This window comes from Drosophila ananassae, chromosome 3L, assembly GCF_017639315.1.
Source record: "Drosophila ananassae strain 14024-0371.13 chromosome 3L, ASM1763931v2, whole genome shotgun sequence".
Lineage (NCBI taxonomy): Eukaryota > Metazoa > Arthropoda > Insecta > Diptera > Drosophilidae > Drosophila > Drosophila ananassae.
In genome coordinates, this window is record NC_057929.1 from 983,063 (window position 1) to 1,010,391 (window position 27,329).

Sequence of the window (27,329 nt, forward strand, 5' to 3'; positions counted from 1 at the left end):
CTTCATTTCTCATACGACGATATCAAAAGGCCGCAACACACGGCGTATGAGCGATGTGGCGGCGAGCCAGAGAACCTGTCCCCCCAAGTCGGTTTTAATTAGTCTGCAAAGATCTGAAGATCCGGAGATCTTCGCCTTCACACATCACAACACACATGGAGTCAGACATGGAGTTGGAGTTGCGAGTGGCTGGAAAACAGTTACAGCCGACGGTTGTTGTATCCACAATTTGTCAAAACACAATGTGCCACACAACGGCTGCGGCCACTGCGGCGGTTCGAAACTTATACTTTCGAGATATAAGAGCGGAAAGTTGCTAAAAGAAAACTCGTTTAAGAGTCGCTGTCTCTCTTTTACCCTGAATCTTTTGGGTTGAATCTTTCTTTGGCTTTGGCTGCTTTGAGCCGCGATTTCTGCCGTCAGTCGCACCACCGACGGCGACCTTGATAGACGTCTTAGCGGTTCGAAAAGAAAATCAAGTCGCCCCATCGCCCCATTGCCCCAACCCACCCAAAAAAAAAAAAAAAAACCGAGAAAACTCGCAAAGAAAAGCCGCCGCAGTCTTCGCTTTCTTTAAAAACCAAGTAACTATTTTCTAAAAACAATAACAGTTAGCTGGGGCTAATGTTGTTTTTGTGCGGATTTGTGTGGCACGAGATGTTTCAAAAATGTGGCCAGAAATGATGGAAATTGTGCAAGGCATGCTGGCAAAGAAATGTGTGAAAATGCCACTAGAAAATTCAGATGCAAAGTGAAGTTAACAAAAAGAAACCGCTTAAGTTTTCGTGTGAAAATAAATCCTTGGTGCAAATAGAAAAACAAAACACAGAAAGCCCAACACGACGACTCCGCTCGACTCGTTAAGGAAAATTAACGGCCAAAGGTGTTAATTTATTCACCTCATCACCTGGGCTCTGTTGTGAGTAAGAAAAAAATAAATAAAAGTTGCAAAATATCTGAATCAAATCTAGATTTTCCTTTTGGAGAAAAAGGCCATGTTTTTTTTTGCCCTTGGTGTTTCGGGTTTATCAGACCATTTCCAATTGAGTTTAGGTCACTGGTTACTTGCCCAAATTGAAAATATTTTTCTAAGTTTTTTTTAAGATTTTTTTTTTTTTTGGGGAGAAAGTAATTTGCTGGAGTGCTGGTCCATGCAAACGAGAAAAAAACAAAATAAGACGAAAAATAAAACACCGGCCATTGCCATCGTAACTCAGTTTTAACAACTAACCGAAACCGTTGGCCAGCCAGCTGCTAACTTGGCCCTAAGTTTGAGGCATAAGTACATATTAAAGCACATTAAGGCGTCGAGCAAATGATGCGCTTCTCTGGCCACACAATGGATGTACATGGATGTTGATGGTGGATGTGCTCCAGCTCCAGGGAGCACAAACAAAAAATAATAAAAATAACAGAGGAATAAATTTGAAATTTGTTATTATGCCGCTGGGACGAGCGATGCTTCAGAACTTTAGATGATGCCTCCCATATGGCGTGTTCTAAGTGTTAAAAGTACGCCGAGTGTGACGTCGGTTGCACTCGGAAGTGTAGCTAGTTGGTAGCTAGTATCTAGTATCTGCTATCTGCTGCCCCGTACTGCCAGACAATAGCCCCATCAGTTTGCCCAGAGATGGAGCCAACTGCATAGTCATAGCCATAGTTTTTAGCCATCATAGCAGTTGGTGCATGTTCATGTGAATTGCAATGGCCAGGTTAGAATGCGTTGTGGTAATTTCTGCACCCTTTCTGGTGGTTTCTAGTGCTATGTTTTGTTTTTTTTGGGTATGATCAACTAGATGAAAGGTTAGAAACTATTGTCTAAGGTATAGTAAAATGGAATTTATATTTTGAAAAGGGCAGAAAACTTTATATCTTAGATAAGAATCTTTTTCAACTTAAAACTCGGTCAAGTCCGCTTTAGTTAAAACAAAACTTCCATAGAAAATCAATCTCTCAATCAATATATAACTTATATAAATCAAATAAAATATAAAAGAATATCAATTTCCAAACTTTCGATTTAATAAAAGCAACCTCAATAGCATAGAACTCTCCTCACACTGTGGGCCATTTCTTTGGCAGCCTGCAGCTGTTAACGGTCTACTGAGCAGGCCAACAGCCAACCACGAGGTATGTCCAGATTCGATCAGACTCCACCTGTGGCAAGTGGCACCTGTGGATGGGCACTTGTTTATTATGGATAAATTTATGCACAGACTTAGAACAATGCGCACACGCTCTTTCGTGTTGCCCAATAATTAATGATCGCGTACATGGCGGCGAATGGCTAAAAGGGATGAGAGGTAGCAGGGGCTGGGTCTGCTTGCATTCGGCTGAAATGAGATGGAATAGATGGAATATGGCTAATTTATGCAGTTGGGTTCAATTACCTGTTAATTGAGTTTAGTCGAGTGCGCAAGAGTCAAGACCCTGCACCAGTGCCCCTGTGGAGAGTACCAATGGGCGTACCATACAGATCTAATTTCTTGAAGTTCTTTTCGAGATCTGTGGGTTCAGCAAAAGTCTACCAAGTCTCTCCACGTCTGTTGTCATTTTTTATTTTCCCAGCATCATCAAAATCGCATCAGTTTCAGCTGTTGCTGTTAGTTTGGATTGCTGGTGTTGCTGCTGATGTTGCAGTCGGAGCGAAAAGCAGGTCATTACTGCCATTAAATTCGTTTCGAAAATGCAGACGACTCGACAGATAAAAAAAACAACAGAAAAAGTCTAGAAAACCGATGACCGAAAATCAAACTAAAACCGAACTAAAACTAAAACCTAAAACTGAGGCAAAGTCGTAAACAAATCGAAAAAAGAAAGAGTAATAATAGAAATGATATTGTTGTTATTTTTAAATGCCATAACTGTACAACAAGTCGAGTGATAGATGGATGGCTGCTTAAAGCTTATGGCCTAAGATACAGATACAGATACAGATGTAGATGTAGATGGATGGACGGGACGGTGACTGGTCAATCAAAAGACTTAGACAACGAACTTTAGTATGCTTATATTGTTGTTGTTGTTGTTACTGTTCTACTGCGTTTTGTAAAGAAATTTTACTTTCAAATTAGGCCGCAACTGTTGCTTTTTATCGCTTTCTTCTCCTCATTCATTCGCGCGCACATTATGACTGTTGTATGGCCTGCCCCTCCACCTGTCTCTGTTGTCCACTGGAGGTGTTGTTCTTCTTTTGAAGAGCCAAAAAACAACAAGAAACATAACAACACCACGCACTATGCGCTCTCAGATCGGTAGAACTGGGAGATATAAACAGTTAGAAGTCCCCAATAATTTTTCTGTGGCGCTCGTTTTTTTAGTCTTTTTTTTATGCCGCTCTCTATGTGCGTGTGTGTGTCTGTATGTGTATGGGGCTGTGAAATATTTATGTAAATTGGTTTTGGCCGAAAGCAGCTGCTAAAGTGCAACTGATTAGCGGTATAAACGGGGTGTTCTTAGCCAAGTGCAGCGCTTTAATAACGGTACACGCAGCAGCCGCCTCAGCAGAAGAAGAAGCGACACCGACAGCGACTGTGCAGCTTTTTCCCACTGCGGCGACGCACTTGTTCCAGTGCAGCATAATTCTATCATTACACTGAGAATAAAATGAATAATTTAATAATTTTAAAGCAGACAAAAAAAAAGATGCCAGAAAAAGTCTTTTATTCATTTAGTTTTGTCTTTAAGAAAACTTCTTAAACTATTTCTCATGGTGCATAGTTTGTCCCACCAATAAGTATACATTTTGCCGGCAGAACGAGTTTTAATTGCAACATTTGTTTAAATGTTGTCCGTTAGCTGCTTGCTGGCTAACAGCAACACCACCAACAGCCCACTAACTGGATGTAGATGTTGCTCCATTTCCATTTCCAGCAAAACGGACGAAACAATTTCTGCCTCATTAAGCGGTGCGGCCCAAAGAATGTCAACAACTTGCTAGTTGGGAGCTGCTAGTTGCTAGTTGCTAGCTAGTTTCATTATTTTTTTTTTATATTTCACCTTGGTCTAGCTACGAATTTGGATTTCTTTTTAATTAATTAGCAACCTGTCTTCCAGTTGCAGCCACAGAATCCCCCCGAGAGTGCGTTTTGCGCCAGCTATGATGCTGCTAAGATGCAGCTCCAATCCTCACTGCTACTCCTACAGCTCTTCTTCCTCATTGCTATCCTGGTGTCGCCAGCCACGCCCATTTCGGCACCCCGACTGCCCACCCATCCGAGGGTGAGGGTGAGCCCTGTCGCCGGCCCCGAGGAGCCAGAGGATGCCTTGGTGCCAGCCAGTTTGCTGTTGGAGGAACTGCAGCAGACTAATGGGCAGCTCACCAATCTGACACGACATCACGATGGTGACATTTTCCACACAACCGGTGAGTAATGCACTTAAAACAAAAACGGGATACGCTCCTATCTTTATTCAGCCAGACGGAGCTCAGACCTACAAACAAGAAATATTAATTAAAAATAAAATGTATTCTCAATAATTAATATCAATTATTTGCTGTAAGGCATTTAGAGACTAAATGCTTCATTTCAATTAGTTGCCTTGAAGTATTCCAAGTCCAAAGTAATTGATGGAAGCTCTCGAAACGTGCTTGGTTTCCTGAAGAGCCAGTGCCAATGGCAGCTCCAAAGTCAATGTCAGAGCCGATGCCGGGCCATGTGGCATGTGGCATCTTCTGGCTGGGTGATGTTGCGCTTTTTGCCCGGCTGATCCGTTGACAGCAGCATTAATTTCACCAGTTAGGCCCGGCCCGGTCCGGTCTGGTCTGGCCCGTCTGATTAGCCGTCAATCCGTTGATGCAGCTGTGATGCTGTGTTTTGAAGTCCCAACTCAATCCATCTTAATGCTTTCTTTTCCTACGCCTCCTCCTTCCCAGGTTTGGGCAGTGCCTGCAACGCGGACACCTGCATCGGACTCTCCAGCGGCACAGCATCGTTGGTGCGTCATGGAGGCGACCACGGCAACGGTAACTAACAGATTAGCATGGTAATGTCCGCCTGTCATAACTAATCCGGGAGTATCGTCTTTCCCCAAAAATAATACTATAGATGGACTCAATCGCGAGGCAACCTCAATGTCCGGAGGTCAGTTGGAGCTCCTAACCCGACGAATGAAGATCCAAAAAGGTCTCGGGCATGCCAAGGAGCCGGATCAGAGTTCGGAGAGTGGTTGCACCTGCAAGTGTCTGCCATACCAGAGGGCCTATCGGGAGGATTTGGGCATTTGTGTGGATGATATTCACGGTAAGATTATATTATATTAAATTCTCTATATATATTCCTACAAAATATGACTTAATAACCACCTAATAATTATCCCATGATATTCGGTCCCAATTTGTTGTTGCATTTGCATCGCGGAAGCGAATATTGCAATCTCTGGCTCTTTGGCCAAATTGTGTGCTCCATTTCGCGGTGGGATTCGCTCCCACATGTGAGACATATCCATCCATTGTTTTGTCATATCCGAGGCACAATGGTTGCCCAACTGAAGAGGCCCAGTCCAAATATGTATAAAAACCAGAGGAGTAACAAAAATAGTAGAAATATGAAAGAAATGCTGTAATAACAGCGACAGAAATTGTGCAGGGCTGCAGAATGAAAACGAAACGTGACGCAAAGAGGGAAAAAATGTTATTATTATTGAACAAATCGCTTGTTTCCCCGCTGCTAATGAATGAAAGGAAACTTTCCCCATAGCCATCGCCATCGCCATCATCGTCTCCGTCTCCGTCTGGTAACATAAATAACGCCAAAAACTTACTGCCATTTCGGGTCCAAGACACAACTTGAAAATCGGACTTGGCATTGGAATTGGACTCGGAATCGGACTTGGATTCAAGCTTAGAGTTATGGGTCTGAAAGTAAGAGCTGGGCGGAAAAACAAAACCCAAGAAATAGTTTCACTTGCGTCGAAATGTGTAATTGATAAGCGTTGATCGTTATCGCGGCTATTGAATTGACTTTCCCACAATGCTCTGGCCTTAATCGTTTCCCATTCCCTAATCGGCTAATTGCATATTTCAGAGTGCTCCCTGTCGCCCTTTGTGAGTGGTTCCTCGTCGGAGAAAATACCATTCGTGTTCCTGCCCCTGAAGGGTCAGATAATATACCCCAGTCGGGAGATCAGCTTTGCCAGTAAGTTACATTGTCAAAATTTTTAATAAAAAAAATAATATATATCCCTTTAAAGACATACATACCCCGGTTTGTGCTGTTACTGGTGCCCAGTACTTGGGGTCCAATGGTTGGTCGGAGTTGCGGAATCCCATTGACACCGACTATCCGTTCCGGATGTTTCGGGATGAGGGACGCAGCTTCCTCCAGTGGCTGGGTGAGGCGGACCTGCGCCAGAAGATGCAGGGTCGCCTCATTGTCGTCCACCTGGTGTGTCGGGACATGACCATGACTCTGAACGCCACCAATCACCCGAAAAGGGAGCCCCTCATGCCGCCCCGCAACGTGCACTCGCCCTGCGTGGCCTTTCGTGTGAATGGCAGTCCCGTGAAGTATACCCATAGTAAGTGGCAAATAAATTAATAAATAAACCAAGCTAACCACTACTTTTTTAGACGTGCCGGAGGTATTCTTCCAGCCAGCCAACTCCACCACTTTGGCCTCCACTTCGGATGGCATGACGATGCGGGAATACGTGGTGATTGGCATCTGCAGCTTGCTTTTGGGCCTCATCTACGTGGCTTCCGTATTCCTCTACCTGTACATGAAAAAACGGAAGCGGCACAACTCCCGACACTCGCTGGATAACATCGCCAACGAGATCAACTATCCCAAAAACGATCAGGTGACCTACGGAGCACCCTTTAGCCGGGTGGGCAGCATCTACTCGGCCAACAGCATGGGTCTGGGCAACGGCAATGAGTCCAACACCCGCACCAGTATCGGCAGCCTAAAGGAGGATATGGGGATTGTGAAAAACAATCCCCTGCTCCAGCACTTCCCACAGTTGGGGGAAAGGGAGCACAATTCCGGGTTTGCCAGCGACATTTCCAACTCCAATTCCGAGTGTGAAATGGAGGAGAAAATCAAGGTGGGTTGTTTTTCGACTACTACTAACCCCTAATGCTAGAGTTTAATGTTTCGTGGACCCGTGTAGACATCTGTTTTGGTGCATCCGCAGTTGAGCAAATCGCCCAAGCCGACCGGAGGAGCCGACAATCCGGCCATGGATACGGATGACTTCCTGCAGGACAACGAGTGCCTGCCGGCGGAGAATGTGGCCGTGATCGACGAACTGATGAGTGAGGAGAAGCTGGAGAACCTGCGTGCCATGGTCAGTGGCAATGTGAGAAAGAAGCTCTACTTCAACCCAGCCTACTTCGAGCCTCATCTATTGGCGGTAAGTTGTCGTCTTAACTTAATCTCCTCCATTCTAATGCAAGATTTAATCCCTAAAGGAACCCCCACAAGCGGCCATTGAGTTTTTGCAAAAGATCCGCGAGGTGATTGCCATTGCCAAGTACAAGATGGCCGCCAAGAGGTATCAGCCTTCACTCAACATCATTCCGGAGGAAATGCATCCGGAAACTGGATCCAGTTCTCCGACCATGTACAATATTCCGCTGCAGCAGAGTCTAGCTGGGAAGGGAATGGGCGACAAACGAAACAGCATCGAGCAGTGGCTCCAAAGTGTCCCCAACTCGGAAGCTTCTCCCGCGCAGAAGACTCTGGATAGACCAGCTCCAGCAACGGGAGGGGGAAAGAAGCCCACCGGTTCGCCCACCAAGGGATCCTTGCGAAAGGAAATAACTGCGCCCAAGGAGCGACCACCACCGCCTCCCATGCAAAAGGCCAAATCGGAAGACCAATCATCGCCTCGCGGTTCTCCATCCCAGGCTGTCAGCAGGAGCCCAGCCAAGAACAGTCCAGAGCCGCAACCACCCAAACCCAAAACTCCGACCTTCGAAGGCTTCTCCGCCTTCTCGGTGGCCGCCAATGTTTATGGCTTCGCGGAGACGGGCGGGGAGATTTACAATAATCCCAAGTTCATGCTGGCGGACTCTCCGGCTGCCTCGTTGCGCAGCTGCTCCAGTCGCTCCAAGTCCCTGAGAAAGCGGAGCGAGGTCCTGGACCAGTTTGCGGCTGCCAACTCCACGCCCACCTCGCTGACATCCTTCGACCGGCAACATTACAATATGCTGCGCAACATGAAGCCCGCGGAGGTGATATACGACTCCCTGAAGAGGGAGTATGCTGCTCATATACCAACGCCCGACTACGATAGCACCATTGAGAAAAGGATCAAGGACATCTATAGCAGTACCCAGAGCAGCATTCCATCGGTGCCTACGCCCGACTACAGCTCTCTGAGTCGCAAGTCCCTGAAGCAGTTCCAACCAGACTCGCCCATTTACCGCAGAAAGTCCCCGCAATACCTGATCGTGGACTACGAAACGGATAGCTTGGAGCGGCTGGAGCCCAGCAAGCGGAAGAGCTCGCACTCCTCCAGCTCGCCTTCCTCAGATGTCAGCTCCCAGCTGAGCCCAAGCTTGAGTACAGCTCTGCCGCTGGAGGAGGAAATGGAAATCAGCCATACGGTCTACGATCGCATGGACGGATTTCGTAAGGAGGGGGAGATGAAGAAGCGGCTGGCCGGAAAGCACCAACACTCGCATTCCCATGGTCAGCACCAGAGGCAGAAGGAGGCGGCAGCTCGCATCAAGTACGACACTCCCTTTCGGGGCAGCATGACCATCGAGGTGGAGCACGAGCCACCCTCCGACTTGGAGCGGACGGACAGCGACCAGTTCGAGCCGGATACGCTGGATCGGAAGCCCAAGAAGCAGAGTTTTTGCGACATCTCTGCCTGGGATGCCCACAAGCAGATGGACTCGGACTTCAGCCAGATCAACTCGCTGCCGGATCTCAGTCGACAGTTGAGTCCCACGCCCAGCCAGGCCATCAAGCCCAGAACCGCCTCTTTTATTCTCCGCTCGAGCAACTCCTTCCGGAATCTGCGAGAGATCTACGAGTCTCCGCTAATAGCCCAGGAGAACTACAAGAGCGAGAAGAAGCCACCGCCACCGGCGGAAGAGGGTCGTATCCTTACCCTGGAGGCCAAGCACTCTCGCCGGCAAAGGGGCATGGAAACCTCGCCCACCCAGTCGGTGGTGGACGTGACCAAGGTCAATAAAACCACCATAACGATTTCCTCTCCCAAGCCGGCAGAGAAGCCCAACCAGCATTATAGTCCGCCTTTGGTGCACGGCAAGCGCCCGATGCCACCACCTCCCCCTACTCCTTCGGAGGCTCAGGCTGCCGAGGACGATGCCATCAGCGAACACAGTGAAGTCACCGAAGTTACGGCCACCTCGGAGTTCGAGAACAATACCATGTCAAGTGCTATATCGGCCACCACCGAGGAGAGGCCTCAGAGAAGAGTCTCCCGAGGATCGAACAAGGAAATCAGCGGCAAGTCCCGGGTGGAGGAGTACGAGGAGATGTACAACAAAAAGATCGGCAGCCTCCGCAACGACTACAGCCTGACCAAGTATCTCAACCGGCGGAAAAGTCAACGGGAGGAGGCTTCCAAAGGTGGCGAGGACTCCGTCCCAAAGGACAACCCTGAGCCGGACTTTACTAGTGGCGGCAAGAACCTTAAGGAAGTGGATCTCGTCCAGTTTGATGCCCTGTCCGTAAGCTCGCGAAGCAATAGGAGCAGTGGCCATCTCTCTGAACGCACCAAGGAGATGTACCGGAATGCCGGAGTCCCGGTGGGCATCGCCTATCCCCAGCGGGCGGCCAGCAGCAGCAGCTCCGGAGGCACCAACCCCGGTGGCAATATCCAGACCGTGTATCGCTGTGAGATCGAGCAGGCCCAGATAACAGCCGGAATGCAGATAGCCATTGGACTGAAGGATCGCGCCAAGAAGGCCAAGGATCTAAAGAATGCGTGGCGTAAGTTCGTGACCATGGCAGCCAATAAGTTCAGTCCCAGCCAAAGTCCGGCGCCCACGTACGAGAGCAAGCATCCTCCTGGTTTTCTAGAGGATGAGGGCATTGCTTCCATTATAGAAGACGCAGCTCACTCCGCTGGAATGGCTCAGCCTGGTAGCCAGACCTACTATGACCAGCGATTCGGGCAACTGGACAGTGGCTACATGAGCACCGACTCCGGGGAGCTGTACAAGCGGAATGTCTACGATCGGTACAACTTCAAGATGCTATCTGGAAGAGGTCAGATCATACGGGTGGACACCATCGAGGACAACGAGGACGAGAGCGGGCCCAACGACAACCGCTTCGAGGATCTGGAGCATATGGTGTCCGCAGGTCACAGCCGTGGATCGGACACTGGGGCAGTAGTGGTGGGCAACGGGGATCTGAGCGACGCGGATTCCGACAAAACTCTCACCCGATCCCATTCCCAATCGAACTCCCAGGAACTGAATGTACGGGGCAGCACCACCACCATGTCGTCCTACTCCTCGGATGAGAACGGACGCGGGCACAGCACTTGTTGTGGCTCATCGGAAACCGACGAGGAGACTAATGCCGAGGATATGTGGGAGTCGGGGGCGGAGAGCATAGAAACCCACTCTGTCCTCTACAAGATGATAAGGAAGAGTTAGACTAAGCTAGACCATAAAGTTAGTTACTAGGGAGTGTGCAATACCAGAAGCACACAAAAGACTTCCATTCGTAGTTTTAGGAAATGAAACGCAATATCAGCAATCCGTGCAATACATTGGAGATTCTTGCCAAACCATAAGGTGCAATTTGTTAGACTTAAGTTAGGTTAGTAGTTATCCATAGAGTGTGGAGATAACCCTTTGGACATTGGAATACATTGGAGATTCTTGCCAAACCATAAGGTGCAATTTGTTAGACTTAAGTTAGGTTAGTAGTTATCCATAGAGTGTGGAGATAACCCTTGAAAACTGCATCCAATACGCAGATCATAATAGGACGGAGGGAGGACAGACCTTCGGATATCTAAGTGCAATCAAATGTCAAATATAATATATATTCTGTAGGATCGTATCGGATGCGTATTGTGATAAATGTCAGCAGTCTTGGGCCGGAAATGTGCAATCTTAGTTTTTAGTCTCAGTGTAAATGGCCTAGTGTTAAGTTAAACAAATAAAATATATAATATACTATTAAATCTTATGAATTACACATTTTACTTAAGGTATTGTTTCTGGTAATCGCCATATAACAAAACTTATGGACATATTTACTATCTTTGAAAGTAAATAGATTTCCGAAATTAATAGGAATTGGGTTTTTTTAGCCCTAAAATTTTGGAGTCAGGCCATGATTTACAGCTCGCCTAAGCCCAGGTCTGTTAACAGATTAACCTGCAATCAGTAGATTCTTTAGATTACAAACAAATGGCCAATACAACAGCGATCGATAAGAAATCCGTATAAATTCAATAACGCCGCCAAATTTCCAGACAGTTGCCTGAAAATGTCACGGATTTTGGTCGCGGTTTGCTTGGTGCTGGGAGTTAGCTGCTCCCTGGCGGATCCCCTCTACCGGAACGATGAGGTCGAGGTGCCACGACTCGACGGACGTATTGTTGGCGGTCAGGACACGAGCATTCTGCAATATCCCTATCAGATCTCCATGCGATTGAGGGGAAATCACCGATGTGGTGGCACCGTTGTTGCCACAAACATTATTGTCAGTGCCGCACATTGTGTTAACACCTTGACCACCGTTGCCAACCTGACCATTGTGGCGGGATCAACGCGGATTTGGAATGTGGAGGAGAAGCAACAGGAACTGGCCGTCCGTCAAATCATCATCCATCCCAATTATAGGACTTTAAACAACGATTACGATGCTGCTATCCTGATTTTGGACGGAGACTTTGAGTATAGCGATGCCATTCAGCCCATTCCGTTAGCCACAGAGCGGCCGGAACACGATACCGAGGTTGTTGTGACTGGTTGGGGCACCACCAGCGAGGGCGGCAACATCTCCAACATCCTGCAGGAGGTCTTTGTTAATGTGGTGGAAAACACGGAATGTAAGAAGGCTTATTCCTTCATGCTGACCAGCCGGATGCTTTGTGCGGCAGTCACGGGAGGCGGTAAGGATGCGTGCCAGGGCGACTCAGGCGGTCCTTTGGTCCTCAACAAGGAACTGCTCGGCATCGTGTCCTGGGGAACAGGATGTGCCCGTGAAACTAAGCCTGGAGTCTACTGCTCAGTGGCCGATGTCCATGATTGGTTGGAGGAGACAATCAAAGAGTACTCGGTTGTGGGAAAAATATCCTTCTTGTAAGCCAGTAAAGTGAATTTTTTTCGTTCAATACTCAATGTCCTCAATATCATAACTTTACAATATAATGATGACTTTCTGTTCTACGTAACCCTGAACATATCCCAGCAGAAATGCCTTAAAAATTACATAAGGAGATTACCCTTGCTTGGGCTTACTCCGATCGATAACAATGCGTGTATATTGTTTGTTTTATTATGGGTTTATTATTAAATTAGACGACTCTGTCCGGGCGGTAGCCACTTAGAGATAGCGTTTGATTGCCTTGGAACTGTTTATTTAGCTACGGCTGTGGTGGCGTTTATTGTTTCTTCGATCCAGTCCACCAAACTGGCCACGTAGGAGTATACCGTCGGGTAGTTGGGACGGGCACAGCCGCGTCCCCAGGACACCAGACCCACCAGCTGGCCGTCGATGACCAGAGGTCCGCCGGTGTCGCCCTGGCAGGCGTCGGTGCCACCCTGGGTGACATAGCCCGCGCAAATCATCCGCTCGTTGATCTCCCCGGCGCCATAGAGCTCGTTGCACTGTTCCGAGCTGACCACCGGGACTTGTGCCTGCTCCAGTTTGTAGCTCGAGGGACCCCACTCCTCGCGATAGCCCCACCCCGCCACAGTAGCCAGTCGACCCACTGCCGGTCGCTGGGGACGGACGGCTATGGAACTGATGCCAAAGTGCGTCAGGTTCAGGGGCGTGTCCAGGAGCAGCACTCCAATATCGTAGTCCACGGTGAAGGTATCAAAGCTGGAGTGGTAGGCCCAGCTGGAAACTGGATAGACAATGCCATCGGTGCCGTTTCGAGTATTTGCTCCAGCCACTGCCAGAATCTTGGTTCCCTCCTCCAAATTATACAGGCACTGGGCGCAGGTTAGCAGGACCTTCTCGGAGTAGATGACTCCGGCACACTCGTGCTTGTAGCTAGACTCTGCATCCCGGCGATATCTCAGCGATACGATATAGGGATGCCGGGCAATATCCACCGATGTGCCATTGATAATCCTGCCCTCCGGTTGAACAGCCTGGGAGAGAATAAAACAGGATCCAATGGCCAGAAGCAGCAGAAGCGCAACAGGAGAGTACATCCTGGTCCTGATCACGTTGATTTCGACGGGCGGATGGTTCGTATCGGACTGATTGTGGTTGGCGAATTTGCACCTTGCCGGACGCCTCCCAATGGCGATATCGATTATCTTAATGGAAGGTGCTCGAGATAGCATCTGATAACTTCTTAGCACGGCAGAGTTCGTTCCAGATAATGACGTTCAAACGACGATTTTGACTGGGCTCTATTGGCTATAATCTCCCTATTGAATTCCTCAATTCTATTTAAAAAAGAAATCTGAAACCCCACTCATACTCTTAAATAATATTTTCAAATTCATGATTGCTAATCCAAAGTATTCGAAATTAGCCGAGAATTCCCCGGTCAACAGATAAGTCTTGAACTTTGGTTCACTCTAAATCACGTAATACTCTTTCCCCAAGATCGAACAAGGCATACTTTTGGGGCTTTTCCAAAAGGTCCAATCAAATCAAATCCGATTTCTTGGAAGCCCTTTAATCTAAATCCATCTAGTCAAGGGTAATCTAATCAATAGTTTCATCATCATCGATAAGGACTATCAGACAAAAAAAAATATTACTTGGATTAGCCCAAGGCACATGGTGGAAAAACCGCATTTATTAAAAAAAGGCTAGAGACAAAATTATTTACGAGAATTGACTTTAAGTTCCGCTATCCTGGCATCGATCCACGGACGCAGGTTGGCCACATTGGCGTAGACTCCGGGGTGAGTGGCCAGGGCACAGGCATTGCCCCAGGAGACGACGCCATGGAGCTCGTCGCGCACCACCAACGGTCCGCCGGAATCGCCTTGGCAGGCATCCACACCGCCCACTCCACGCTTTCCGGCACACAACATGGCGTCGGTGATATGGTAGAACTCGTCCCCAAAGTTTTCGTAATCCGCATCGCAATCCTCGTTGCTCACGATTGGGATATCGACGGCGAGTAGGATGTCGGATGCAGTACCGCCGGAGGATGTGGTGCCCCAGCCGCTGATCTTGCTAACGGCGCCTGCTAGCGGGGGTTCACTTGCCAACTTTATGGCCTTGATGGTGAAGTTATTCAGTGGCAATGGGGGATCCACCACCAGCAGGGCGATGTCATTGTTGTAGGCCGCATCCGAGAAGTAGTTTTCGTGCATTATGATCTGCTTGACGTTGGTGACCACTCCATCGGATCCAATCCGGTAGTTAGATCCGGCCACCACCTTGTACTGACTGGCCACCGTGGCAATGATACAGTGCGCCGCGGTCACGATCAGATCCTCAGCAATGATGGAGCCTCCGCAGCGATGGCGGAAAGGATTCTCCGGCGTCGTTATACCCTTGTATCTCAGAGAGATCTGATACGGACACTGGGCTATATCCGACACATAGCCGCCCACAATGCGTCCATCTGGTAAGTATTTTTCACCCTGATCCTCCTGTAGGGGTAGCCCCTTGGCCAGACCTAGGCCACACACTCCGAACAGGAGAAACACTAACCAGCAGCGCGACATCTTTGCCAGTCCACAAAAAATCCTACACTGAAGCCCCAACTTTTTGGCCATCGGCTGCAAGGCTTATCTAGTGGTCTATACAGCCATTTGGACCATAAATTTTACTCGGATACGCCTGGTCACTTCTATGGTAACTATAGACGATTACATTTTATGACCCACCCATAACATTGGCTAACAAGGTTAAGATTTTACGAATATTGTAGTTTTCTTTGGTTCTTGAAAATAAATGGTGGGCATATTTATATTATTTATGTACTTATTATTAAGTTATCTTATTATCCTACTCAAGTATGCATATTTTTAGGTCCTGTTTTTAAGAACTTATTAATTCGGTCTAATGATTGGACCCAATATAGTCCCTCTATTTATGATCTAGTGCACTATATATTTTTATAATGCAGGGTGGCACGCAACAGACGATTGTATAAGAAATGGGTATACCAGATCAGATAATAACTGAATCAGAAACAATCTACTACATTATACATTTTAAATATTTTATTAAAAAAATAATATTAATATCAATGACAGATTATTAACAAGGATGTTACAAATAATTTTAATCCAACTGCTTGGAAATCCAATCCTTAAAGTAAGCCACGTTTGCATAGACTCCAGGATAATTGGGACGAGCACATCCCTCACCCCAAGAAACTATTCCGGCTAGCTTGTTGCCCACAACCAGAGGTCCACCTGAGTCACCCTGGCAGGCATCCTTGCCACCGGCAGAGTATCCGGCGCAGAGCATTGCCTCGCTAATGGGTCGCCAATTGTAGGAATCCTGGCAGTACGAGGAGTTTACTACTGGAACGCGAACCTGCTGCAGCTGGTTGGAGGAGAATCCATTCTCCATGGTGTAACCCCAACCGCTAACCGTGGCAAGGACACCCACTGCAGGCTGGCCTGTGACTAGCTCGATGGCCTCCATGTCGTTATTGCTCTCCAATGGCAGTGGAGGATCGACAATCACCAGGGCAATGTCATTGTCCGTAATGGTGGCATTGTACAGTTCGTGGGGGATCAGCTGCTCCACCCGCACTACCACTCCGTCCATGCCAGCAAGGTTTACGGAACCGGCCACCACTAGGAAGTCGGAGGCATTACGATTGTAGACACAGTGGGCGGCGGTCGCGATGGTTTTGGCGTTCAGAATGCTTCCTCCGCAGGTTTGGGAAAAGGCGCTACTCGACGAACTCCGTCTGCGAAGCTGGACCACATACTTGGTATAATAACTGGAGGCGTCATCACCACCAACAATCCGTCCATCGGGCTGGGCATCTGCGCCACCCAAGAAGATTCCCAGCCAGAGCAAAGACCCGGCAATGATCGATACTAGAGCTTTGTTCATTTCGTTGTTTAAAAAGTGACTAAATCGATGTTGTTTGGCTAGTTCAAGAATAGCGAGAAGCTTTGGCCATATCTTGAATTGGCCAATTGGGCAATAAATTGCTTTCGGTCTAGAACCGATAAGATGGTCAACCACCAGAGGAGCATGCGTTCTCTGGAATTCATTTGGCCTTAACCTGACTAAGCGTAATGACATTGATTCACTGCAACCTTTGTGAAGCCAAAGCTTTCTTGGTTTGAATTAAAATAATATAGGAGATTAGGCCAATTTTAGAGAGGTTCTCTACCAAAAAAGATATTAAAATGGGTTCTTTATAAGAAAAAGTAAAAGCCACAATACATTTTTTAATTAACTTTATCCAAAGACGATGATGGTGTTACATCACTCTAAAAAGAATCACAACATTAAAAATAATATTTTTCTTGCTCTCTAAATTTTTAACTAAAATTTAAGTTTTTTTTAATATTAAACCCCATAAGTATGCTTCGATTAGAATTTTATTCAACTCTTTACAAAGTTTCGGATGTAGAAAGAATCCATTTACGCAAAGCAGCCACATCGCTGTAGACTCCAGGCAGGAGATTCGAAGCGCAGGCATAGCCCCACGACACAATGCCCACCAGCACGTTCTCGGCCACCAAAGGACCGCCGGAGTCTCCCTGACAGGCGTCCTTCTTTTTCTCGTAGCCGCAAACCATGGAGGGGTATATGATTTCACCGTATTTATATTCCTCCGAAGCGCATCTCCCCCAATCCACGATGCTGACGATGACCTCCTGCAAGGTTTTGGGCAGTGACATGCACCAGAAGTAGCACTTGGATCCCCATCCAGTGACCACTGCGGGCGTTCCCGTTGCCGGAGTCTCCTCAGCCAAACCAATATACCGAATGTCATCAGTCTCCTCGACCTCCTCGGCCAGCTTTAGAATGCCGACATCGTTCTCCATAGTCTTGGAGTTGTAGTTCTCGTTGTAGGCCAAAGCCCGGACAGCCACCAGCCGGCCGCCTTCATTGTAGAGAGTGGAGCCCAGGCGCACAAAGATCTTCTCGGCCTTCTGGCCCACCAAACAATGGGCAGCCGTCACAATGGTGTAGCCGTCAATGATGCTGCCGCCGCAGAAATGGTTAGAGTTTTTTTTCTGCAGGGAAACCTGGTAGGGATGGGCCCTTATGGTGGTATCCTCGCCGCCCACAATGCGACCCTCGCGGGCGAAGGGATCGGCATTGGACACGCCAATGGTTCCAGCCAAGGCAGAACCAGCGGACAGGCAGACCAGAAGAATTACAAAGCCCCTCATTACGAACAAAGAACACTAAGCTCCCAATGGGTACTCCTCGACCATTTATAACCTTCCATGGGCCAACTTTTGACAGGGTAGAGTGTGATCCTCGAGTGGATGGACAGGCGACAGTATCGTTTTGATCTTTTGAGCTGGGGGAATTAGCATACCTTACTTACCTACTGTTATCACTAAAACGATATCGCAAAGGAACCGACCTAATCAGTCTGACTTTGGGCAAGACATATAATTACATATATATTACTCGTCGATTTATGGGCTTTATATAGACATTATGTGTTAGAAAGCACTCCCTTATATGAAAGAGGTTAACTGTGCTCCATGCCCTAAAAAAAACTGTTATGACCCGGAATTACCGAAATCGAGGTTATAGGCAAACTTTGCAAAAGCGGTTAATGGCCCATTAAAAACGGAAACGTTACCACCTTATTCACCAACTGGAAATACCCCTCGAAAGTAAGGGGTGGCCTGCTCATAGTACTTCTGATGGATCATACCACAGTCATCGATCAATCAGAAGTCACGGACACCAGACGCGGGCACGCGGAATGGCGCAAATCAAGCGCAAATTTCATTGATTTTTTAGGCACTTTAAATTAAATTGATAGCGAAAACCTTTTATAAACATCATTATCAGTCAAAAAAAAAGTAATAAGAAAAGTCTGAATCGATAGATTAAGGTGTGCCAATTGATTTCAATTTGTTATTTATTTATATTATGCAATGACGAAGTATTTTCCGCCAATTTCTTCTCTGGAGAGGAAGGACCCTTTGCATACTACCGTGTCTTCAATGTCAAAATATTTCCACCAGTCACGAAACCACAATCTTATCAGGGTCCTTATGGTCCGCCATCATTTAACCCATCAATGGGAAGATGGAGTGGAACTGTGGACACGCGATGCACTCCATCCAGATTAGATTCATCGTTCCTGGGAAAATATTTACCCCTTGACCAAGACCACTCGAGACTACTGAAATCAGTTTGGGCCGGAGAGCTTACGTAGAATTCATTGGTGTGAATACCCTTCCGCCCTGCCAAAGATTCCACTTTAGGTGACGCGATACTTCTTTTCTATTGATTAGATATGGACTGTGAGGGGCACAGTTATTGCTATCTATTTTGCTGAATTTCAAAAACAATACTCCTTATGTGAGGGATTACGTCTTTATTGACTCGGTTTCGTATCCAAAATTTACACATTTTTTAAGGATCTTACAACGCTTAGATGCTGTTAGCAGTGCTGATCACCCAGGAGCGGAGAACGGCCACATCGGCGTAGACTCCGGGGTAGTTGGCATAGGCGCATCCGTATCCCCAGGACACAACACCCACAAGGAGTCCACCAGAGACCAGAGGGCCACCAGAGTCACCTTGGCAGGCATCCTTTCCACTGGAAGCGGCACAGATCATGGTGCTCCTGATCTGGCTGCCATATCCGTAGCTGGACGAGGCACACTGCGCCTGGCTAACGATCTTCAGGTTGACGTACTGCAACTGGGAGGGGATGGAGCTGGATCCGTAGGACTGGGTGCCCCAGCCAGAGACGGCGGCACTGGCTCCATTAGCAGGGTTGTAGGTGGCCAGGCCAATGGCCTTGATGGAGGAGCTGAAGCTCAGGGAAGAGCTCAGGCGGATGACGGCGATGTCGTTGACCATGGTGTTGGCATTGTAGCCCTCGTGGTTGCGGAAGGAGGCCACGCTGACCAAGGAACCACCGGAGCTCCAGTAGGAGGATCCAGCACGGACCTTCAGGGAGGAGGCGGACACGGATTGCAGGCAGTGAGCGGCGGTCACGATGATGTTGGCAGAGTAGACAGAGCCACCGCAGGAGTGGCCGCCGTTACGCTGCAGGGAGATCTGCCAGGGGAAGCTGGAGATGGTGGTAGCGGTACCTCCGACAATGCGGCCATCCAGCTGGGGCAGGAGACCCTCGGGGATGGTGCCTCCCAGGGCGCAGGCAACGGCGGACAACAAGATCACAAACTTCAGCATTGTAAGTAGTGGAAACTAATGTTGGCATGTAAGCAACTATCCAGCCTTTATATATTCCCAATCGATCGCCCTTATCTTCCCAACCGGAAGGCTTTACACCAACGACGCAATTTGGGCCAAGAGAACGAGAAAGAGACACCAATGCTGATTCAGAAAAGTTTATTGAAGTACTTTCAAGTGTTTTCGTGTCCAGGGATTACACCTCGCGAGCGGTCTCTTCGATCCACTCGTGGAAGTGAGCAACATCGGCATAGACTCCAGGGTACCTGACGTCACCGCATCCGTAGCCCCAAGAAACCACACCGACGAGACGATCACCAGACACCAGAGGACCACCGGAATCACCCTGGCAGGCATCCTTGTGCTCGGCGTAAGCGCAAATCATGGTGTCCTTAATCTTTCTGCCATAGCCAAACTCCTTGGAACGGCAATGTTCATAATCGACAATCTTGAGGTCGACGGCCAGGAGGTGATCGGGAATGGTGCTGCCGCCAGACTCGGTGGTGCCCCAGCCGGAAACCACGGCGGTAGCTCCCTCGCGGGGGTTGGAATCTGCAATGCGGATCTCGCGGATACTGCTGCGGAAGCTGAAGTCGGAATCGATGCGGATGATGGAGATGTCGTTGACCATGGTACGGGAGTTGTAGCCCTCGTGGTTGCGGAATGAGCGAACAGAGTGCAAGCTGCCGCCGGAACGCCAGTAGGTGCTGCCCACACGGACCTTCAAGTCCTTGGCCTCCACCGACTGCATGCAGTGAGCGGCGGTGATGACGATATCGTGGGAGTAAATAGAGCCACCGCAGAAGTGGGATCCGCTGCGCTGCAGGGATACCTGGTAAGGGTGGTCATCGATGCTGGTCTCGTAGCCGCCAACGATACGCCCATCCAATTGGGGGAGGAGGCCATCGGGAATGGTGCCGGCCAGGGCGCAGGCCAGAACGGAGAGGAGTACCGCGAATCTCAACATTTTATTTGGTTGTAGTTTAATCCACGGATCATAAGCCTTTATATACGCACCCTCTAGTGAATCAAATCACTTGTTCCCACTTGATTGACAGTCATATCTAACCAGCAAAGACGCTTCGTCACAAGCCACCCTAGATAGCCGCAGAAGCAATCAGTGCTTATCAGCCAACGGCCACTCCACCGTGTTATCCACCTCTGCCACGAGGCATCTCGTTTTTGGCCACTTGATTAGGATCCCTCAAAGACAGTGCCCGGGCTATAAAAGCGCGCCCTGCCGCAGTTTCTATTCATTGGATTAGCACCATGCTGAAGTTCGTGATCTTGTTGTCCGCCGTTGCCTGCGCCCTGGGAGGTACCATCCCCGAGGGTCTCCTGCCCCAGCTGGATGGCCGCATTGTCGGAGGTACCACTACCACCATCTCCAGCTTCCCCTGGCAGATTTCCCTGCAGCGCAATGGCGGCCACTCCTGCGGTGGCTCCATCTACTCCAACAACATCATCGTGACCGCCGCTCACTGCCTGCAGTCCGTGTCCGCCTCCTCCCTGAAGGTCCGTGCTGGATCCTCCTACTGGAGCTCCGGCGGCACCCTGGTCAACGTGGCCTCCTTCCGCAACCACGAGGGCTACAACGCCAACACCATGGTCAACGACATCGCCGTCATCCGCCTGAGCTCTTCCCTGACCTACGGCTCCGCCATCAAGGCTATTGGTCTGGCCTCCTCAAACCCTGCTAATGGAGCCAGTGCTACCGTGTCCGGCTGGGGCACTCAGTCCTACGGATCCAGCTCCATCCCCTCCCAGTTGCAGTACGTCAACCTGAAGATCGTTAGCCAGGCGCAGTGTGCCTCGTCCACCTACGGATATGGCAGCCAGATCAAGAGCACCATGCTTTGCGCTTATACCGTCGGCAAGGATGCCTGCCAGGGTGATTCCGGTGGCCCTCTGGTCTCTGGTGGAGTCCTCGTCGGTGTTGTGTCCTGGGGATACGGATGCGCCTACACCAACTACCCTGGAGTATACGCCGATGTTGCCACTCTTCGCTCCTGGGTGATCAGCACTGCTAACAGCATCTAAGCAATGTTGGCAACGCATTAATAATGTTTCAATAAAAATGTTTAACAAACAATTTAAAGATCTTTATATATTTCGCGACCTAATTTCAGCAAGTTTACTTGGGTGTATTTAGGAAATAATTTCAGTTCAATTTATATATGTAATGTATATGAAATAGTATTAAAAACTATTATTTCAAAACAAACAAATTAACAATCAATATCCAATCCACAAGCCATAGCCAACGTTGGGGATTTTGAAGAATCCCTCAGAAAAATGCACAACAAATGTCAAAAATATTTTGTTCTTAGAATTTGAAGCAGAAATATGAAGAATCGATCCAAAAACCGTTGAAGGTATTCCTTTTAAGAATCGGATAGAAATTGGCCAAGATAGAGCCTTCGCGTGGGGCCATATTGTGCCTAAAAAATTTGATGAAATATCTAAAAAACAAGAAAGGAAAGCTAACTTCGGGCGGAGCCGAAGTTGATATACCCTTGCAGTTCAGTCGCAGTCCGCTAGGTGGCGCCACCCATCTTATGTTATTAGATATATAGCGGATCGTTTATAGTCGGCCGATCCTTATGAAAATTGGCAGATCAGATTGTTTTCCCCAAAATAGAATCTGTACCAAATCCCATCTTTCTATCTTAAAAAACACCAAAGTTATGCCAATTCCGATCGTTCTATGACAGCTATAGGATATAGTCGGCCGATCCTTATGATTTGTACATAAGATATGTGGGTCAAATATAACATGTGTGGAAAATCCCAACCCTCTAACTTAAAAAACACCAAAGTTATGGCATTTCCGATCAATCAGTTATATGGCAGCTATAGGATATAGTCGACCGATCCCGGCCGTTCCGACTTATATACTGCCTGCAAAGGAAAGAAGGGTGTGTGCAAAGTTTCAACTCGATAACTTTAAAACTGAGAGACTAGTTTGCGTAGAAACAGACAGACAGACAGACGGACAGACGGACATGCTCATATCGACTCAGGAGGTGATCCTGATCAAGAATATATATACTTTATAGGGTCGGAGATGTCTCCTTCACTGCGTTGCACACTTTTGACCAAAATTATAATACCCTCTGCAAGGGTATAAATATTTCGTTCTTAGATTTTTATGCAGAATGATAGAGAATCAATTCTGAAAACGTTTACGGCACTCCGCTCAAGAATCAGATGGAAATTGGCCAAGATATACATAGCCATGGAAGATTTTTTTTTTAGATTTTTTTATCAAATTTTGTGGGGGATCCCCCAGAAAATTTGATGAAAAATCTAAAAAAAAAAAAACCTTTTGTTCTCAGGTTTTGATGTAGAATGATGGAGAATCAAGCCACAAATCATATAAGGTATTCCGCTCAAGAATCGGATGGAAATTGGCCAAGACATAGCCATTGAAGTGGGCCATAATGGGCCACCATGCGTTTTTATCATTTTTGAAGGGGATCCCCAGAAAATTTGTTGAAAATCTAAAAAATATTTTGTTGTTAGGTTTTGATGTAGAATTATGGAGAATCAAACCACAAATCGTTTAAGGTACTACTTTCAATAATCGGATGAAAATTGGCCCAGATAGAAAAAATGTTTTGTTCTTAAATTTTGATGCAGAATGATGGAGAATCGATCTACCATTCGTTTAAGGTATTTCGAAAGAACACCCTCATTGAACAAGCCGCCCTCATTGAAAGCTTTTGTAAAATCTAAAAAAAAAATCAACAATAAGGGGGTGTCCATCAATATAAATCCAAAAAAAAGTCCACAGCTATCTTAGGTTGTGGGCTGCATATCTACCCGAGTCACTTCACAGGCAATCTTTGGGTTTTCCTCGCGCTGTTGATAAAAATAATTCGAAGTTTTGATTATTTCACAGCGAATAGATAGGAGGCCACCTATAAAAGGAGTGCCAATTCCGAGTCCGATTCATTGGATTAGCACCATGCTGAAGTTCGTGATCTTGTTGTCTGCCGTTGCCTGCGCCCTGGGAGGCACCATCCCCGAGGGTCTCCTGCCCCAGCTTGATGGCCGCATTGTCGGAGGTAGCGCTACCACCATCTCCAGCTTCCCCTGGCAGATCTCCCTGCAGCGTAATGGCGGCCACTCCTGCGGTGGCTCCATCTACTCCGCCAAAGTCATCGTGACCGCCGCTCACTGCCTGCAATCCGTGTCCGCCTCCGCCCTGAAGGTCCGTGCTGGATCCTCCTACTGGAGCTCCGGCGGCACCCTGGTCAGCGTATCCTCCTTCCGCAACCACGAGGGCTACAACGCCAACACCATGGTCAACGACATCGCTGTCATTCACCTTGCTTCCTCCCTGAGCTTGAGCTCCACCATCAAGGCCATTGGTCTGGCTAGCTCTGCTCCTGCCAACGGTGCTGCTGCCTCCGTCTCCGGCTGGGGTACTGAGTCCTACGGATCCAGCTCCATCCCCTCCCAGTTGAAGTACGTCAACGTTAACATTGTGAGCGAGTCCGTCTGCGCCTCGGGCACCTACGGTTATGGAAGCGAGATCAAGTCCAGCATGATTTGCGCTGCTGCCAGCGGCAAGGATGCCTGCCAGGGTGATTCCGGTGGCCCTCTGGTCTCTGGTGGAGTCCTCGTCGGTGTTGTTTCCTGGGGATACGGATGCGCCTACGCCAACTACCCCGGTGTCTACGCCAATGTTGCCGCTCTCCGCTCCTGGGTGATCAGCAACGCCTAAGGATGAATAGCGTTGTGCGAAATAAAACGAATTAACAGAAAATGTAACTGTGTGGCGAATCTTCTATTTTTCTGGCGGGACGTAGTACACTAGCCTTACTGATTACTGCATTACTGATTTAAACCATATACTGACGTAGGCCTGTTAACCGTACTGATTTAAGCCTTCCCGAGAATAGTCTTTAGGAATCATGGCTGTCCATTCCTGATCAGACTGTCCATATGTTCCTGCTTCACAATACCAGCATAGGGTTTTCCGAATCTTAAGAACCTCTCCAAATAAACGGATAAGATTCTATCTTGTGGCACGATGCTTCAAATTTATTTCTTATCGGAATCTTGACACTAACATTTTTCTGATCATGTGTTCTATTATAAATTTATTGTAAAAAAAAAAAATTTTTAAGCAAAACAGATATATTTGATTACATTTAACATCTTAACGTGACGATTCTAAACTTTTATGAACTTTAAACATTTTGCTGTTAAATATTTTTTTAAAAAATAATTTATGAATAAAGGTCGAAATAATTATATTTAGAAATATTATCAAAGATTATGAATAACAGATGGTCATTGCTTTAGGACTTTCGGGTTTTCCTTAAGCACTTGATTAAATAAATTAAAAGTTCTGATTAATTCACAGCGAATAGATAGGAAGCTACAAAATTTGATTTACTGAAGTGCTGCACTTCCTCAAGCTACGGATATGAGGGATCAATGGTCAAAATGATCTGTATTGTGTCTGGTGGATCCAGTAGTGTGTCCTGGAGATATGGTTCTACCCCGGAGCCTACGTCGACCTTGACGCCTTAGCTCCTGGGTAGTCAGCAATTCCTGAGGATACACTATACGTTATACGTTTACAAATAAAAAACAAATTTTACAAATAAACAAGAAAGGAAAGCTAACTTCGGGCGGAGCCGAAGTTGATATACCCTTGCAGTTCAGTCGCAGTCCGCTAGGTGGCGCCACGCATCTTATATTATTAGATATGTAGCGGATCGTATATAGTCGGCCGATTCTTATGAAATTTGGCATATTGAATTATTTTTCCCAAAATAGAATCTGTACCAAATCCCATCTTTCTAACTTAAAAAACACCAAAGTTATGCCAATTTCGATCGTTCTATGACAGCTATAGGATATAGTCGGCCGATCCTTATGAAATTTTGTACACAAGATATTTTGGTCAAATATAACATGTGTGCCAACCTTCTAACTTAAAAAACACCAAAGTTATGGCATTTCCGATCAATCAGTTATATGGCAGCTATAGGATATAGTCGACCGATCCCGGCCGTTCCGACTTATATACTACCTGCAAAGGAAAGAAGGGTGTGTGCAAAGTTTCAACTCGATAGCTCCAAAACTGAGAGACTAGTTTGCGTAGAAACCGACAGACAGACAGACGGACAGACGGACATGCTCATATCGACTCAGGAGGTGATCCTGATCAAGAATATATATACTTTATAGGGTCGGAGATGTCTCCTTCACTGCGTTGCACACTTTTGACCAAAATTATAATACCCTCTGCAAGGGTATAAAAAAATAAAACGAATGAATTGAACCTGCAACTTTGTGGAATCTTTATTAATTAATCGCGGGCGGCCGAATTCCACAAGCGATTCTTGGTGTGTGCATTGGCCTTGTCGCTCCTCGTCACTGGGCGTAGGTGGGCTGCATCTACGATGTCCCTAAAATATATCCTTCAGTCATAGCCCTTTAAATGTTCTCGTAGACAATAACTCACTTGAACTCCTCATAGCTTTGGGAGCTGTAGACTGCTCTCAGCTTGGCATCGTTTCGCAACTGGTAGATTTCTCCATCCCGGATGCTTTGCAGGCAACTTTCGCGCAGTCTTATCAACTCCTCTGATGTTATTTTCCAGTTATCCATAATGTTACACTGTCTTGGGTCTGAGTTTTATAAATAATTTGGTTTGTTTTTCTACGGTTGCCTGGGTAACTAATATTCCTATGGAATACTAAGGGTTAACAAAGTGTAGTAGAGCCCAAAACTACTCGAGACTCTCTCCTGGCCAACGATAAGCTCCTATTAGCTAGCGATTAATTTTTACAACCCTTCGAAGAACCCACGATAGGAATGCTTCTTTTGTACATTCATGACCAGTTTGCACCCGGATTTCGACATGTTCGCCCCTCTTTTGGCCTTCCTCCTACTCGGAGGCGCTGCCGGTACTGCAATCGACGGACGTATAGTGGGCGGAAATGATCAGCTCATCCGGAACGCTCCCTGGCAGGTTTCCGTTCAGATCAGCGCACGTCACGAGTGCGGTGGAGTCATCTACACTAAGGAGATCGTCATCACGGCCGGACACTGTGTCAACGGCAAGTCAGTGACCTTGATGAAGGTGCGTGTTGGAGCAGAACATCATAACTATGGCGGAACTCTAGTACCAGTGGCGGCGTACAAGATACACGAGCAGTTTGATTCCAAGTACTTGCATTTTGACATTGCTGTCCTGCGCCTTTCCACGCCTCTCACCTTGGGCCTTTCCGTCAGAGCCATTAATTTGGCCAAGGAGAGCCCAAGTGGAGGTGAGCTAGCTACCGTCACTGGCTGGGGATACACGAGTCCGGATGGAGCGCTTGCCGATGACCTGCAGACGGTCCAGCTGGAAATCATCGAACGTGGAGAATGCGCCTCGGATAAGTTCGGATATGGCTGGGACTTCGTGGGCGAGGAAACTATCTGCGCCGCTAATACTGTTGGAGATTCTTGCTCAGGTGACGCCGGAGGACCTATGGTGGCCAACAAAGTTCTGGTTGGCATCGTTTCTTGGGGATATACGTGTGCGGATAAAAACTACCCGAGCGTCTATGTGGATGTGGCCACCCTTCGTCCTTGGATAGTTAAGGCTGCCAATGCTATTTAAAACATCTGTAAGGATTCAAATAAATGCTTTAAAAAAAAACATCGCCCCCCAGGTGGAATCGAACCACTTCGACGCTAATCGACTACGGATTTGAAGTCCGCACCCCGGACCACCGAAGCTCAGTGGGGCACTTCTATTGTTCATGATTCACCTTTTAAATAAAGAGTTGGCTGAAAAAGCACTTGAGAATTATTAAAATTTCTAACGCAGTAAAAAGATGTTGGAAATCTTGT

The 27,329-nt window shown here is 47.4% G+C and overlaps 10 protein-coding genes and 1 non-coding gene across 13 annotated transcripts; 5 read left to right on the top strand and 6 right to left on the bottom strand.

Annotated features, from left to right (window-relative positions):
* The first annotated feature begins 396 nt into the window (after positions 1–396).
* LOC6495394 lies at positions 397–11,124 on the top strand. 3 transcript variants are annotated; one of them, XM_032450732.2, is made up of 9 exons: positions 397–923; positions 4,057–4,366; positions 4,877–4,966; positions 5,049–5,243; positions 6,027–6,137; positions 6,193–6,519; positions 6,572–7,047; positions 7,114–7,356; positions 7,415–11,124. In XM_032450732.2, exons 2-9 carry the CDS (start codon positions 4,114–4,116, stop codon positions 10,586–10,588), a joined length of 4,869 nt encoding a protein of 1,622 aa, XP_032306623.1. In that variant the 5' UTR covers positions 397–923; positions 4,057–4,113; the 3' UTR covers positions 10,589–11,124. The 3 variants fall into 3 exon arrangements, with proteins under 3 accessions (XP_032306623.1, XP_001958746.1, XP_032306624.1); XM_001958710.4 differs by having other exon boundaries at positions 397–919; XM_032450733.2 differs by having other exon boundaries at positions 397–919; positions 7,138–7,356.
* A 280-nt stretch (positions 11,125–11,404) lies between these two features.
* LOC6495395 (trypsin delta) lies at positions 11,405–12,426 on the top strand. Its single transcript, XM_001958711.4, has one exon. It carries the CDS (start codon positions 11,433–11,435, stop codon positions 12,252–12,254), a length of 822 nt encoding a protein of 273 aa, XP_001958747.1. The 5' UTR covers positions 11,405–11,432; the 3' UTR covers positions 12,255–12,426.
* A 4-nt stretch (positions 12,427–12,430) lies between these two features.
* On the bottom strand, positions 12,431–16,189 carry LOC6495255 (transmembrane protease serine 9). The gene is made up of 3 exons (XM_001958714.4): positions 15,381–16,189; positions 13,961–14,869; positions 12,431–13,504 (listed from the first exon to the last, which is right to left on the bottom strand). Exons 1-3 carry the CDS (start codon positions 16,164–16,166, stop codon positions 12,527–12,529), a joined length of 2,673 nt encoding a protein of 890 aa, XP_001958750.2. The 5' UTR covers positions 16,167–16,189; the 3' UTR covers positions 12,431–12,526.
* A 456-nt stretch (positions 16,190–16,645) lies between these two features.
* Positions 16,646–17,495, bottom strand: LOC6495254 (trypsin theta). The gene has a single exon (XM_001958715.4). It carries the CDS (start codon positions 17,462–17,464, stop codon positions 16,676–16,678), a length of 789 nt encoding a protein of 262 aa, XP_001958751.1. The 5' UTR covers positions 17,465–17,495; the 3' UTR covers positions 16,646–16,675.
* Positions 17,496–18,616: 1,121 nt separating this feature from the next.
* Positions 18,617–19,495, bottom strand: LOC6495253 (trypsin alpha). Its single transcript, XM_001958716.4, has one exon. The coding sequence runs from the start codon at positions 19,461–19,463 to the stop codon at positions 18,693–18,695; it is 771 nt and encodes a 256-aa protein (XP_001958752.1). The 5' UTR covers positions 19,464–19,495; the 3' UTR covers positions 18,617–18,692.
* Positions 19,496–19,605: 110 nt separating this feature from the next.
* LOC6495252 (trypsin epsilon) lies at positions 19,606–20,460 on the bottom strand. Its single transcript, XM_001958717.4, has one exon. It carries the CDS (start codon positions 20,428–20,430, stop codon positions 19,660–19,662), a length of 771 nt encoding a protein of 256 aa, XP_001958753.1. The 5' UTR covers positions 20,431–20,460; the 3' UTR covers positions 19,606–19,659.
* A 206-nt stretch (positions 20,461–20,666) lies between these two features.
* On the top strand, positions 20,667–21,555 carry LOC6495396 (trypsin delta). The gene has a single exon (XM_001958718.4). It carries the CDS (start codon positions 20,733–20,735, stop codon positions 21,501–21,503), a length of 771 nt encoding a protein of 256 aa, XP_001958754.1. The 5' UTR covers positions 20,667–20,732; the 3' UTR covers positions 21,504–21,555.
* Positions 21,556–23,412: 1,857 nt separating this feature from the next.
* Positions 23,413–24,242, top strand: LOC116654715 (trypsin beta). The gene has a single exon (XM_032450748.2). It carries the CDS (start codon positions 23,434–23,436, stop codon positions 24,193–24,195), a length of 762 nt encoding a protein of 253 aa, XP_032306639.1. The 5' UTR covers positions 23,413–23,433; the 3' UTR covers positions 24,196–24,242.
* A 1,520-nt stretch (positions 24,243–25,762) lies between these two features.
* Positions 25,763–26,196, bottom strand: LOC6495251 (coiled-coil domain-containing protein 103). Its single transcript, XM_001958720.4, has 2 exons — positions 25,951–26,196; positions 25,763–25,894 (listed from the first exon to the last, which is right to left on the bottom strand). The coding sequence occupies exons 1-2, from the start codon at positions 26,094–26,096 to the stop codon at positions 25,795–25,797; spliced, it is 246 nt and encodes an 81-aa protein (XP_001958756.1). The 5' UTR covers positions 26,097–26,196; the 3' UTR covers positions 25,763–25,794.
* Positions 26,197–26,307: 111 nt separating this feature from the next.
* On the top strand, positions 26,308–27,277 carry LOC6495397 (trypsin iota). Its single transcript, XM_032450747.1, has one exon. The coding sequence runs from the start codon at positions 26,323–26,325 to the stop codon at positions 27,094–27,096; it is 774 nt and encodes a 257-aa protein (XP_032306638.1). The 5' UTR covers positions 26,308–26,322; the 3' UTR covers positions 27,097–27,277.
* Trnastop-uca lies at positions 27,139–27,225 on the bottom strand. The gene has a single exon. It is a non-coding gene; the product is annotated as a tRNA-Sec (tRNA).
* Positions 27,278–27,329: the final 52 nt, after the last annotated feature.